General features: G+C 49.3%; 1 protein-coding gene across 4 annotated transcripts in view; it reads left to right on the plus strand.

Moving 5' to 3' along the window:
- Positions 1-13635, plus strand: part of LOC119958354 (fragile X mental retardation syndrome-related protein 1-like) — a 69548-nt gene that overhangs the window by 13977 nt on the left and 41936 nt on the right. For all 4 annotated transcript variants that reach the window (XM_038786803.1, XM_038786805.1, XM_038786806.1 and 1 more), the window contains exon 2: positions 11820-11872. In XM_038786803.1, coding sequence (XP_038642731.1) covers positions 11820-11872 — 53 coding nt within the window. The remainder of the gene's footprint in view (positions 1-11819; positions 11873-13635) is intronic.

Raw genomic sequence — 13635 nt, forward strand, 5'->3', positions numbered from 1 at the left:
CTGTCATTCCCATCACGCCCCTCGGTGCCTGCATGTCACAAACTTTGCTCATCAATTAGAATCTAACTTGGAAATGATTGCATGTTTAGCTGTAAGCATGAAGGGTGTGATAGCCACCGCTTCACCCTTCAGTAGTAATCTATCTATCTATTGGCTTTCCACCCACAGAAAGGCTCTCCGAGTTAGTAACTGGTGCCCTTTGGGCTGACAGGGCCCTGAAATCTGTGTCTCCCCTGTTTCTGCTTTGCCCTGTTTTGAATTTCTGGAGCTGTTTTGTCTGGGATCTCGCAGTCTGTGCATCGTGCACGTTCAACATCTAAATAGAAGGGCAGCACGGTGACACAGTGGTTAGCATTGCTGCCTATGGCGCTGAGGACCCGGGTTCGAATCCCGGCCCTGGGTCACTGTCCGTGTGGAGTTTGCACATTCTCCCCGGGTCTGCGTGGGTTTCGCCCCCACAACCCAAAAGATGTGCAGGTTAGGTGAATTGGCTACGCTAAATTGCCCCTTCATTGGAAAAATTAATTGGGTACTCTAAAATTAAAAAAAAAAACATCTAAATAGAGAGGACTGGCATGTCAGAAGCTGGATCAGGAAGCAGACCCCTCTCCTGTTGGGTGACGGACGCTGACTGTTAGCCTGCGTGTGCCCAAGTAGTTCCAGTTGGCAGAAGCCTGCATTTATATGGTGCCTTAACATCGTAAAATGTCCCAAAACGTTTCACAGGAGTGATTATCAAGCTCAATTTAACTCTGGACCACATTGTTCAATCACAGGGCTCTGCTTTAGAGAGTACTAAAGGAGGAGAGGGAGGTGGAGACGTTTAGGGAGGGATGGGTGAACAGGACTTAGTGTGGGTTAAGAAACAGGCAGCAATCATGGAAGAGTTTTTAAAAAAAAATTTAGAGTATCCAATTCATTTTTTCCAATTAAGGGGCAGTTTAGCGTGGCCGATCCACCTACCCGGCACATCTTTGGGTTGTGGGGGCGAAACCCAAGCAGACACGGGGAGAATGTACAAACTCCACACGGACAGTGACCCAGAGCCGGGATCGAACTGGGATCTCGGTGATATGAGGCAGCAGTGCTAACCACTGCACCACCGTGCTGCCCTCGATCATGGAAGAGTTCAAGCTTCTGAAAGATGCAAGATGGGAGGGCGGCAAGGAGAGCTATGGAATTGTCAATTCTGGAGATAGCGAAGGCATTGATGAGCTGAGGCGGGTGGAATTGTTCAGTAATATGGAGAGGATGTCGATATGTGATCCCTTGGCAAGATGAAATGCTGCAAAGTCTAAATAAAGGGGCTGGTTTAGCTCACAAGGCTAAATCGCTGGCTTATAAAGCAGACCAAGCAGGCCAGCAGCACGGTTCGATTCCCGTACCAGCCTCCCCGGACAGACGCCGGAATGTGGCGACTAGGGGCTTTTCACAGTAACTTCATTGAAGCCTACTCGTGACAATAAGCGATTTTCATTTCATTTTTCATTTCATTTCATAAATGGCAGATCAATGCGAATCAATAACTACTTTGCCCAACTGGAGACCAGTGTTAAAACCTGCACCCATTTATGGATTTTTCTGGAGGGGGGAGGTAACTCTGGCCTCCCAGCTGAGTAAAGCTCTCTGCTGCAGCAGTGTGTGGTGGTGTGTGCTCTTGGCCATGGTTTACTGTGACTAGTTGCTGGTTTGAAAGCCACTTTGTGTGTAGAATGCTTCAAGCTGAGCTGTTTGTGCTTCTTGTGACATCAGCGACCCCCAAGATAGAAAATTCGAGGGACATAGTGCACAAATAAAATGAATGTGATGTGTCGCAAGCCCCTTTGATGCTCAACGAGGATTTGTACCTTGCCTCTTGGTGACTGTATTGTTGTCTTCTAGGATTGTGCGTGAAATCTCATCCATCCCGACTCCTCGAGTTTTATGGAGCACAACTTTACTGCCCAGACATCGTGTTCAGTTTGCAGTCGTGCACAGGAAGTGGGACCGATGCTTGTTAGACAGTTCCCTTGGCTATTGGGACAATTGGAGGAGGGGGGGGGGGGGAATGCGGCGAGACCTTTTCTGACACGACACAGAATGACGTTGCTGCAGATACTTGCTGAGGTGTATGGTTTGCAATCCCGCCGTCCCAGACCCATTGATTTCCAGAGTAAACATGAGTGACAATAGCAGGAGTTTTGTGGTGGGGGTTGGAGGATAGCCACTCTCTACAGGATTGGTATCCGTGTATATGGGGCTGGCGTTAATGCCCCCCCCGTTTTACTGGAATGCATGGGGTTAGCAGAACACTGAAAGTCGATCCTTCTATTTTGTCAGCTTTAAAGAAAACTCCACACTTAAAATGACCGTGAAGTCTGCAAAAGGGCGTCAGCTGAGTGGTGTCAAGTGAGCAATCCCTAATTAGGACTTGTCACAGATCCTGGCATTCACAGCCTGCCTGGTAAAATTACCTCTGTGTCACATCCATGTGAGAGCTAGTCAGTGGCAGTCACAGGTGACCTGGGCTGTTGAAAATGTGCACCCCCCTCCTCTTCCAGTGCAATCTTACTGCTGGACCTGTAGCTAGTGGGGTCGGGGGGGGGGGGGGTTGAGTGGAGCAGCATGGCAAAGTACAGGCGTGAGGAAATCTTTGCAAAGCTTCACCAATTGTGGTTGGTCAGCTTTGCGAGGAGAAGCTTTATGTTTCTGGTCTGTTAGCTGCGCTTTGCTGAGATACTGCATGTGAAATGTAAAGCTTCATTCTCCGAAGAGATTCCTGGGGTAATTGATCTCTGAAACCTGGGCATTAAAGGAACTTTTTATTTCATCTTTTTCTAAGAGCTTTAAGTGATTACTGTAAATTACTCCCGTGCTGCTGGAAGGAGGAGCAGGGCATGTTAGGTCTTGTAGTTCCAATCCCAGGCATGTCCTCATCATCTCGTCCATCTCTATAGCCTCCTCTGCGCCCTCCCCGATATCTCCCCTCCTCCAATTCTGGCCCATGAACAAAGAACAAAGAAAAGTACAGCACAGGAGCAGGCCCTTCGGCCCTCCAAGCCTGTGCCGACCGTGCTGCCCGTCTAACCTAAAACCTTCTACACTTCGGGATCCGTATCCCTCTATTCCCATCCTATTCATGTATTTGTCAAGGCGCCCTTTAAATGTCACTATCGTAGCTGCTTCAACCACCACCTCCGGCAGCGAGTTCCAGGCACCCACTACCCTCTGTATAAAAAAACTTGCCTCGTACATCTCCTCTGAACTTTGCCCCTCGCAACTTAAACCTGTGTCCTCTAGTAATTGACTCTTACACCCTGGGAAAAAGTCACTTGACTATCCACTCTGTCCACGCCCCTCATAATTTTGTAGACTTCTATCGGTTCGCTCCTCGACCTCTGTCGTTCCAGTGAAACAAACCGCGGTTATCCAACCTTTCCTCCTAGCTAATGTCCTCCATACCAGGCAACATCCTGGTAAACCGCTTCTGTGCCCTCTCCAAAGCCTCCACATCCTTCTGGTAGTGTGGCGACTAGAATTGAACACTATATTCCAAGTGTGGCCTAAGTAAGGACACGAGCGGTTGCCATGAGTCAGTTTAGTAGCGTGGCCAACTGCCATGAGGCATCCCTGATTTTAATCGCTCCATCAGTTAGTAACTAAGCATTCAGCTACTCAGGCATGAGCTCTGGCATTCCCTCCCTAAACTCTTCCCCTCGTGCCAGGGCTCCAAAGATGCTTCTTGCAAAGTATTCCTGTGACCAAACCTTTAGTTGCCAGTCCAGATATCTCTGTGGTTCAGTTTTGTCTGTTTACACACCTATAGAGCACCGTTCGAAGTTTTACCATATGAAATACAAGTTGTTGCTAAACTCATTGGAGTTTAAAAGAATGAAGTGATTTTTTTTTAAATCTGTAAGTTCCCAAAGGGGCGGGGGAGGTTTGATGAGTGGATGGAACCTCGAACTTGGGGGCACAGTTTCAGAATAAGGGAGGTCTGATTTAAGACAGAGGTGCAGCCATGATCTTATTGAAAGGTGGAGCAGGCTCGAGGGGCCGAATGGCCTTCCCTATGAGATGGAATGATGCAGTGACCTACAAGTGCCCCGAATAGAAGGTGGGATAATTTTGTGGCCTTTGAGGTGCTGAATGCCAGTCAGAGTGTGCAATCTAATCTGTATCCTCCATGGCAGCCGTTGAATATTTGGACAGTAACCCGCGGTTTCAATGGCTTTAGGGTGTATCCTGTATTTGAAGCCTCGGTTCTTTTGTGATCTTGAAACCAGGAGACACGACCCGGGGGAATGGAATTGGTGGCGAGAGGCTCTGGTGACCGGTTGGAGATTCAGCCCCTGGTTTTGTCACTTCCGTGTCCGCCATTACAGCTTTTTAGTTTTTGCTGGGGCAATTGAACTTTGTCACTTTTGGGAGCTTGCTGCAGACAATTGGGGGCCCATATTTCCCAATTCCAAAGCAGCGCTGCTGCACCAAGCTCCCTTTCCTAACAGCACTGTGGGTGTACCTACAACAAACACTCCTCTTTTGGAGTGGGGTTGATGAGGGCTTTGTAGACAGTGAGACGGGCATCAAAATCGAAGTATGAGACTGGAAGATGAGATTTTAGACGGAACCAGATGATTTTTTAAAGATACGAGTCTGGAAAGCGGGACTTTCCGAGAGCTGGCATGGGACAATGGGCTGAATAGCCTCCTCCTGTGCTGTTAGGTTTCTCTCATTCTGAGGTGCAGCTGTTGTGTGTTTGAACTGAGGATCTGGACTGGTACAACAGCTAGCTTGGAGTCCCCCTTGTGTGAAAAGGACAGTGGAAGCTTGGTGCTGGTTTGACACATTTGGATACCCACACAAAAGCCTGCCTAGAAAATACCAGAGAAGGATTGTCACGCATCTGCTGGTAATGGACATATCTAGCCAACAAAGTCACGGTAACAGTCATTTTTAATGCTTTCATGGGATTTCATTGGCTAGATCAGCATTTATTGCCCTCGATGGGGTGCTGGTGAGCTGTCGCCTTGAACTCCCGCAGTCCACGTGGTGCAGGTGCACCCCACTGCTGTTCGGAAAGGGAGTTTTGTGCAGTGGTACTGTTCCAGCATTGGCAAATATGGGTGGGTGTCTCCAGTTGGCCTGAACTTGAGCTCCTCCTCTTCGGGGGGGGGGAAAATCTTTCCGTGGGAGGCTAGGCCACAGAATTGTTACACATTCACGAGAGAGAGGATGAAACTGAGCAATCGCTGCTCGTGGCCACGTGGGTATATGATTGCCGTTTGGGTCTCCAGTTTCAAGAGGGAAGAAATTGGACTAACTCCCCTTCCCAAACTCCCCTTCCCATGTCCCACGAGTGGCCCAATTCCTGCACTGGGAACAAGCACCTCGGTAAAATTGGGATTGAACCTGGGGCTGGCTGATGTGAATGTGTCTGTACTGTGGCTGTCCAGTCATTCTGGATGATGGCGCTCGTGTCTCTGGTGTGGAACCAGAGTCCCGGAACCTTGTGACTTGGGCAAAATTGCTACCCACCTGCGACTGGCTGGTACTGAGAGAGCATCTGTGCTCTCGCATTAGAATGTGGGACAATGTGGACACATAGCTGGCCTCGCTTCAGCCCTGCAATTGTGACAGAAGTATGATCTGACCAAAGAGGTATTCGCTGGTTATAAATTTACTGATGAGGTTTCTCACTGAGGTGGAATAATGCCGTGTCTGCAGAAAGCTGGCCTGTTGTAACAGTCGTTTATCTGTTATGTACTGAATGGAGTTGGCTGTGTAGGGACGGTGAGCTTGCTAGACACAGAATCTGAGCGAGGGCGAGAGTTTCCCATCGTCCTCGGATGGGGACTAACACTGATTAACTGGGCAAAATCCCCACAACTCCCGTCTCTGCGATCTGTTATTTGGAGAAAATGAGGGGGTCGTGGAAAATTGTGGCATTCTCAATTTAATTTCCAAGTTAAACTTTCAATGAGCGCAAGCTATACCTGTATTAAGTCCGGGAATAGGAATACTATTCCTCGTGTGACTTCCACAAGGGAGTTATAGACTTCGAGTTGTCTTTCCGTGGAAAAACCAGCACTTGGTGCCATTCTGTTAGGTCTCCATTCGTTGGTGTGAATGTTGTACTGGATTGCTCGTGTGGAAGTTGTTCTTCATTCCTGTGCCCGATGTTGGTGCGGAACACTGCTCCATCATTCCGTGTTATGGTCGGTGTCCAGTGACAGCGCGATTGCAGTGAATACTCTCATCGCAGCCTTGTACCTTTGGGTGCAGCATTCTTGTATAATTCAGATCAAATTTCACTTGGCAGACGTTTGAAAAGTCGTTTTGAGAATGGCCTGTTCTTCAGGGCTGCAAAGCTCAAGAGAAGATGATACTTTTATTGACTTGATGGCACAGATTGACCTCCGGGCTAACTGCTCTCCCCTTCCTCAACTTTTTCCGTCCGTTGACATCGCACGACAATCGCCAGGCAGGAATGTTCCCTTCCACACTTCAGCAGTCAGGGGCATTCAGCCTCTGATCTCCGGGTAAGTGTTCTCCAAGGCGGCCTTCAGGACGTGCGAGAACGCAGAATTACAGAGCAGAATCTGATAGCCAGGTTCTGCACGCATGAGTACAGCCTCAGCCGGGACCTTGGATTCATGTTGCATTACATTCACCCCATCTCTACCATCTCGCCTGGGCTTGCGAAATCCAACCAACTGTCCTGGCTTGAGACAACTCGCACCTTTTTATAAACAAAAGAATTTTAAAAATTTAGAGCACCCAATTCGTTTTTTCCAATTAAGGAGCAATTTAGCGTGGCCAATCCACCTACCCTGCACATCTTTGGATTGTGGGGCCGAGATGGGGACAAACTCCACACGGACAGTAACCGAAAGCCGGGATTGAACCTGGGACCTCCACCCCCAGAGGCAGGAGTGCTAACCACTGTGCTGCTCTATTCACACCACCTTAACCTGTGATTATCCTCTCCCTCTCTCTCTCCCTCTCTCTCTCTCTCTCTCTCTCTCTCTCTCTCTCATTGCACCATCTGGACCTGTAAAGACTTCATTACCTGCAAAGCCTTCCATTCAAAGTATGAAAAATGAAATGAAAATCGCTGATTGTCACGAGTAGGCTTCAATTAAGTTACTGTGAAAAGCCCCTAGTCGCCACATTCCGGCGCCTGTCCGGGGAGGCTGGTACGGGAATCGAACCGTGCTGCTGGCCTGCTTGGTCTGCTTTAAAAGCCAGCGATTTAGCTCAGTGAGCTAAACCAGCCCCTATACTCTATCATCTTGCATCATCGACTTTGTCTATATATGTGTTTGTGGAACCCACCTCTTCTTTCACCTGATGAAGTAGCTGGGCTCCGAAAGCTAGTGATTCCAAACAAACCTGTTGGACTTTAACCTGGTGTTGTAAGACTTCTTACTGTGCCCACCCCAGCCCAACGCCGGCATCTCCACATCAACTTTTATGATCTGAGCGTGAAGATATTGCACTATTTATTTATTTATAAACAAGAAATATATTTAGTGTACCCAATTCATTTTTTTCCAATTAAGGGGCAGTTTAGTGTGGCCAATCCACCTACTCTCCACATCTTTGGGTTGTGGGGGCGAAACGCACGCAGACACGGGGAGAATGTGCAAACGCCTCACAGACAGTGATCCAGGGCCGGGATCGAACCTGGGACCTCGGAGCCATGAGGCAGCAGTGCTAACCACGGCGCTACCGTGCCACTGCGACATTGAACCCAAAGTGATAACTGCCACTGAGGGCAGTCTGGTGCTGGTGTCTGATGCAGAGTGGAATATCCACTGGTTAGCCAATGCATTGTCCTGTAAAAGTCTGACTGTTCTACTCTTGAGGCGCAGTTTAAGTTGGAGTGTGTCTGCGTTCCCCAGTACTTGCTATACTTCTAGCACCACAAGCTTCCTGTGATACGGGTGGCGAGTGGCTCCGTTCCTATGATGATTCAGGGCTGATCCGAGTGGGTCAGTCACATTTTGAGCAGCCTCTGCTGTTGGCATCCAGGGTTGGTATTAATACCCCGTGCTGCAGTAGCTGCTGACTTTATATAGCTTGCCCTTTTCTCTTCCAGCATAACGACGGTGGTCTGGTTTAAAAATAAACTGGGCAAGGGCAAAATTTTCACCTGGAGTTCTTCAATTTTCTTTTACCTTCGATTTTGAGGCCTTCGCCCTCTCGGTCTGGGTTCTGGAACAAACAGTCTGCTTTCTGAATATACCGTTCCTTCCTTCTGCCAATTCCGGAGGAATCTCTTTTCCCCGCGGGAGCGAGTCCCACATTCTCCCCACTCCCCGCGTAGTGGGGAGAATGTGGGACTCGCCCCCACAGGGAGTGGTCGAGGTGAATAGTATCGAGACCGTTGGGGAGGAAGCTGGATAAACACATGGGGGGGGGGGGGGGGGGGGGAAGAGAGGGATAGACAGAGATGCTGATAGGGTGAGATTGGGCGGGGTCTGGGAGGAAGCTCGCGTCAAAGAGTAGCACGAAGCTGATGGGCAGAATGGCCTGTAAATTATAAATGGTAATCTTTCAGTCACAAGACTGGGGCAGCACGGTAGCATAGTGGTTAGCATCAATGCTTCACAGCTCCAGGGTCCCAGGTTCGGTTCCCGGCTGGGTCACTGTCTGTGCGGAGTCTGCTCGTCCTCCCCGTGTGTGCGTGGGTTTCCTCCGGGTGCTCCGGTTTCCTCCCACAGTCCAAAGATGTGCGGGTTAGGTGGATTGGCCGTGATAAATTGCCCGCAGTGTCCTAAAAAGTAAGGTTAAGGGGGAGTTGTTGGGTTACGGGTATAGGGTGGATACGTGAGTTTGAGTAGGGTGATCATTGCTCGGCACAACATCGAGGGCCGAAGGGCCTGTTCTGTGCTGTACTGTTCTAAATCTAAAGACCTTGGACAATAATCGGTTGACTTTTAATTCCATCATAATGTGAAGGCCATTTGTTTCTTTTTTGTTCTTCAACAAATTCTCACCTGAACGATGATGGATTTTTACCCCTGACTTGCCCCCATCGCATCCCTATTTGGTTTAGCGCCTTGGGCTCCAAGCAGACCCAGGGGCTGCAGCCTTTGCCTCGACGACAACTGTTACTCTGTGGAGCAGCCCGCTCCGCACCTGCTCAAGTCATCAGCTCCAGGGGGATGGTCATTTGGAACTGTGCTCCGATCAACGGCTCGATATAGAAACATTCGTCAGCTCCGGGTTCGGCTATTTTAAACCGCACTAGGCTGGGATCACTGCTGTTTGCTCAGGTGGCCACTTTTCCCTTGCTGTAGGAGGAGGAGGGGGTGGCTTTCATGCTGGAAAAACATTCCAGTGTCACCGTATGACAGTGACGGAACCTGCCAATCCACCGTGATCCACTTGATTCTGAGAACTCCCTGATTCCAGTTCAGACGAAAGGCCTGGCTTTAAAGCCATAGTATTCTGATATCCTTATGGTAGAACACATCTAATGTATGCGTGTTCCCAAATATCTCTGCTGACGTGCCAGATGGATGCTTAATCATCCCAGGAACAAGAAAAATCAAGGCAATTTTGTTTTTATTCATTCGAGGGATGCTGGCTAGTTCAGCATTCATTGTCCTTGAGACGGCGGTGGTGAGCTGCCTTCTTGAGCCACTGCAGTCCATGTGGTGTAGGTACACCCACTGTGCTGTTAGGGAGCACCAGTGAAGGAGCAGCGACACAGTTCCAGATTAAGATGGTGGCTGACTTGGAGGGGAACTTGCAGGTTGTGATGTTCCCCTGTCCTTCTAGATGGTAGTGGTGGTGGGTCTGGAATCTATCTGAGGCTTCCTACAGTGCATCGTGTAGATGGTCCACACGGCTGCTACTGTGCGTCGGTGGTGGAGGGCGTGAGTGTTTGTGGAAAGGGTGTCAATCATGTGGGCTGCTTTGTCCTGGATGGGTTTGAGGTTATTTGGAGCTGCGCTCATCCAGGCAAGTGGGGAGTATTCCATCACACTCCTGACTTGTGCTTTGTAGATGGTGGACAGGCTTTTGGGGGGGGGGGGATCAGGAGGTGAATTATTCTCCGCAGGATTCCCAGCCTCTGACCTGCCCTGGTAGCCACAGTATTAATGTGGCTGGGTCCAGTTCAGTTTCTGGTCAATGGTAATCCCCAGGATGTTGATGGTAGTGGAGGATGGTAATGTCCTTGAATGTCAAGGGGCGACGGTTAGATTGTCGCTTGTTAGAGATGTCTGGCACTTGTGTTGTGCGAATGTTATTTGCTACTTAACAGCCCAAGCCTGGATATTGTCCAGGTCTTGCTGCATTTGGAAATGGACTGCTTCGTTATCTGAGGAGTCACGAATGGTGCTGAACATTGTACAGTCATCTGTAAACATCCCCACTTCTGACTTTACGATGCAAGGAAGGTCATTGATGAAGCAGCTGAAGATGGTTTTGTCTCCGACACTCCCATGAGGAACTGGAGCTGAGATTTTTACGCAATTCATTTTTTCCAATTAAGGGGCAATTTAGCGTGGCCAATCCCCCTGCCCTGCACATCTTTGGGTTGTGGGGGTGAAACCCACGCAGACACGGGGAGAATGTGCAACTCCACACGGACAGTGACCCAGAGCCGTGATCGAACCTGGGTCCTCGGTGCTGTGAGGCAGCAGTGCTAACCACTGCGCCACCCTGCTGGAGCTGAGATGATTGACCTCCAACTACCACAAACATTTTCCTTCGTGCCAGTTATTTTCTTTCGGTCTGAGTAAGGGCAAAAGGTTTTGTTTTTAGTTTGGGCATCATGACAGGCACAGGCTTGGAGGGCCAAAGGGTCTGTTCCTGTGCTGTATTGTTCTTTTGTTCTTACGACTCCTACCAGTGGAGAGTTTCCTCCCAGATTCCATTGACTCTGGTTTTGCTAGGACTCCTTGATACCATACTCTGGTGAATGTGACCTTGGTGTCGAGGGCAGTCACTCTCTACTCTCATCATGAGTTCAACCCTTTTGTCCACGTTTGAACCAAGGCTGTAATGAGGTCAGCAGCTGAGTGACCCAGGCGGAACCCAAGCAAGCAGGTTATTGCTGAGTGAGTGCCGCTTATCGGCGGCGCACTAGCACAGTGGGCAGCACTGTTGCTTCACAGCGCCAGGGTCCCGGGTTCGATTCCCGGTTTGGGTCACTGTCTGTGCGGAGTCTGCACGTTCTCCCCGTGTCTGCGAGGGTTTCCTCCGGGTGCTCCGGTTTCCTCCCACCAATCCCGAAAGACGTGCTGTTAGGTGAATTGGACATTCTGAATTCTCCCTCTGTGACCCGAACGGCGCCGGAATGTGGCGACGAGGGGATTTTCACAGTAACTCCATTGCAGTGTTAATGTAAGCCTACTTGTGACACTGATAAAGTTTATGATTATTATTGATAGCGCTGTTGATGACACCTTGCATCACTTTACTGATCGAGGGTAAACTGATGGGTGGCAATTGGCTGGGTTGGATTTGTCTTGCTTTTTGTGTACAGGACATATCTGGGAAATCTTCCACGTCGTCGGTAGATGCCAGTGTTGTGGGGGGGGGGGGGGGGGGGGGGGGGGTCTGTCGGTAGATGTCAGTGTTGAGGCTGGGGGGGGGGGGGGGGGGGGGTGTGTCTTGTCTAGCCCTAATAGAAGTTTCCGAGTTGTTAAATTCCCAACATCACCTGTTTTTTGGGTGTGTGGGAATAGGAATTCCGAATGCTCAAGAGTTCTCCGATTCTTAAATCGGGAGTGTTCCCTTCCTCGCTCTTTATTCATTGTCTCAAAAGGTATTTAATTTAATTTTTATTTTATTTTTGTTTTGGTCTGTTCCTCTCTTAGGGCTTTGTGAAAGATGTCCATGAAGACTCCATCACCATCGCCTTTGAGAACAAGTAAGTGCCGTTCCTTTGTTTGACCTTTTGCTTCCCTCAGTCCACAGGGCAGCCTGGAGCTGTCTCCAAACTCCAGCAATCTGCTTTCTAGATTGGTCACAGGAATGAATCCAGCTCTGCCTGTCTCAGATGTGCGATAGAGAGCATCCTATCCGGCTGCATCACAGCCTGGTATGGCAACTGCTCGGTCCAAGATCGCAAGAAACTGCAGACTGTGGTGAACTCAACCCAACCCATCACACAAGCTTGCCACCCCACACTGATTCTGTATACACCTCCCGCTGCCTCAGGAAGGCAGACAGCATTATCAGAGGCCCCTCCCACCCAGGCTTTGCCTTCTTCCAGACCCTTCCATCAGGCAGAAGATACAGAAGTCTGAAGACCCGCACATCCAGACATAGGAACAGCTTCTTCCCCACAGCTACCAGACTCCTCAACGACTCCCCCTTGGACTGATCTGTTCCCTGTGACAACACTATTCACGACGCCCTATGCTGCTTTTGCTCATGTATTTGCTTTGTTTGGCCCCTTGTTCTGCACTGTAACCAATCACTGTTTGTCAATGTACCATTTGTCAATGTTCTCTGTTGATTCTTCTTGTGTCTACTATGTACGTACTGTGTACGTTCCCTCGGCTGCAGAAAAATACTTTTCACTGTACTTCGGTACATGTGACAAATCAGACCAAAAAAGTTTTTTAAAAATCAGAAATACAGCCTCTTTGAAATTGCGTTACTGGCCCCTCCCTAGGAAACTTCAAAGCACTTCTGTAACCACTGGATAAATCACTGGTTACTTACGTAACCAGTTGGTGATGGAGAGAGTTGCCAATTTTAACTTACATTGACCACTAAGCATTTCCTCGCTCGCTCTTCCTTTTACACACTCCTCCCAGGCTGGGATAGTCAGCACATTCTCCAGTGCATATATTCAGTTTACATTTCGCAGACTCTGAACGTTTCTACAGAACTCCAGGAGTCTATAGACCCCTTGTTTGAGAACCTGTGGTTCAGAAATTACAACTTTCATTTATATTGCCCCCATATCATAGTACATCACCCCTCAGCTGTGCATCATTTGTGTTTTCAAACCGAATTTGGCACCCAGCAATGAAGGAAATACTACGACAAGTGAGTAAGACCTTGAGCAAAGTAGTATGTTTCAAGGAGAACCTTAAAAGATAGAGTTAGACAGATTTCGAAATGGAAATCCAGAACTTGGAGCCCAGACAAATGAAGGCATGGGAACCAATGGTGGAGCATTTGAAATCGGATGTGCAGGAGGCCAGAATTACAGGAACACGATAATCAGCGGGCTGCAGAGTTAGAGGAGATTATCGCGAGTTTCAGAATGGTTAAATCCAGGCATTGCCAGACAGGAACACATGTAGGTCAGTGAGCACATGGGTGATAGCTGAACACAACTTGAACCATCAGCCTGTTCACATTATTGCACCCTTGAACCTGGAGGACTGACTGCCTTGCTCTGGCTACTCGCTCTGAACTCTCGGAGGCTCCATCCACTCGCTCTGAACTCTCGGAGGCTCCGTCCACTCGCTCTGAACTCTCGGAGGCTCCATCCGCTCGCTCTGAACTCTCGGAGGCTCCATCCGCTCGCTCTGAACTCTCGGAGGCTCCATCCGCTCGCTCTGAACTCTCGGAGGCTCCATCCGCTCGCTCTGAACTCTCGGAGGCTCCATCCACTCGCTCTGAACTCTCGGAGGCTCCATCCACTCGCTCTGAACTCTCGGAGGCTCCATCCAC

The sequence above is a fragment of the Scyliorhinus canicula genome, chromosome 29 (genome assembly GCF_902713615.1).
Source record: "Scyliorhinus canicula chromosome 29, sScyCan1.1, whole genome shotgun sequence".
Lineage (NCBI taxonomy): Eukaryota > Metazoa > Chordata > Chondrichthyes > Carcharhiniformes > Scyliorhinidae > Scyliorhinus > Scyliorhinus canicula.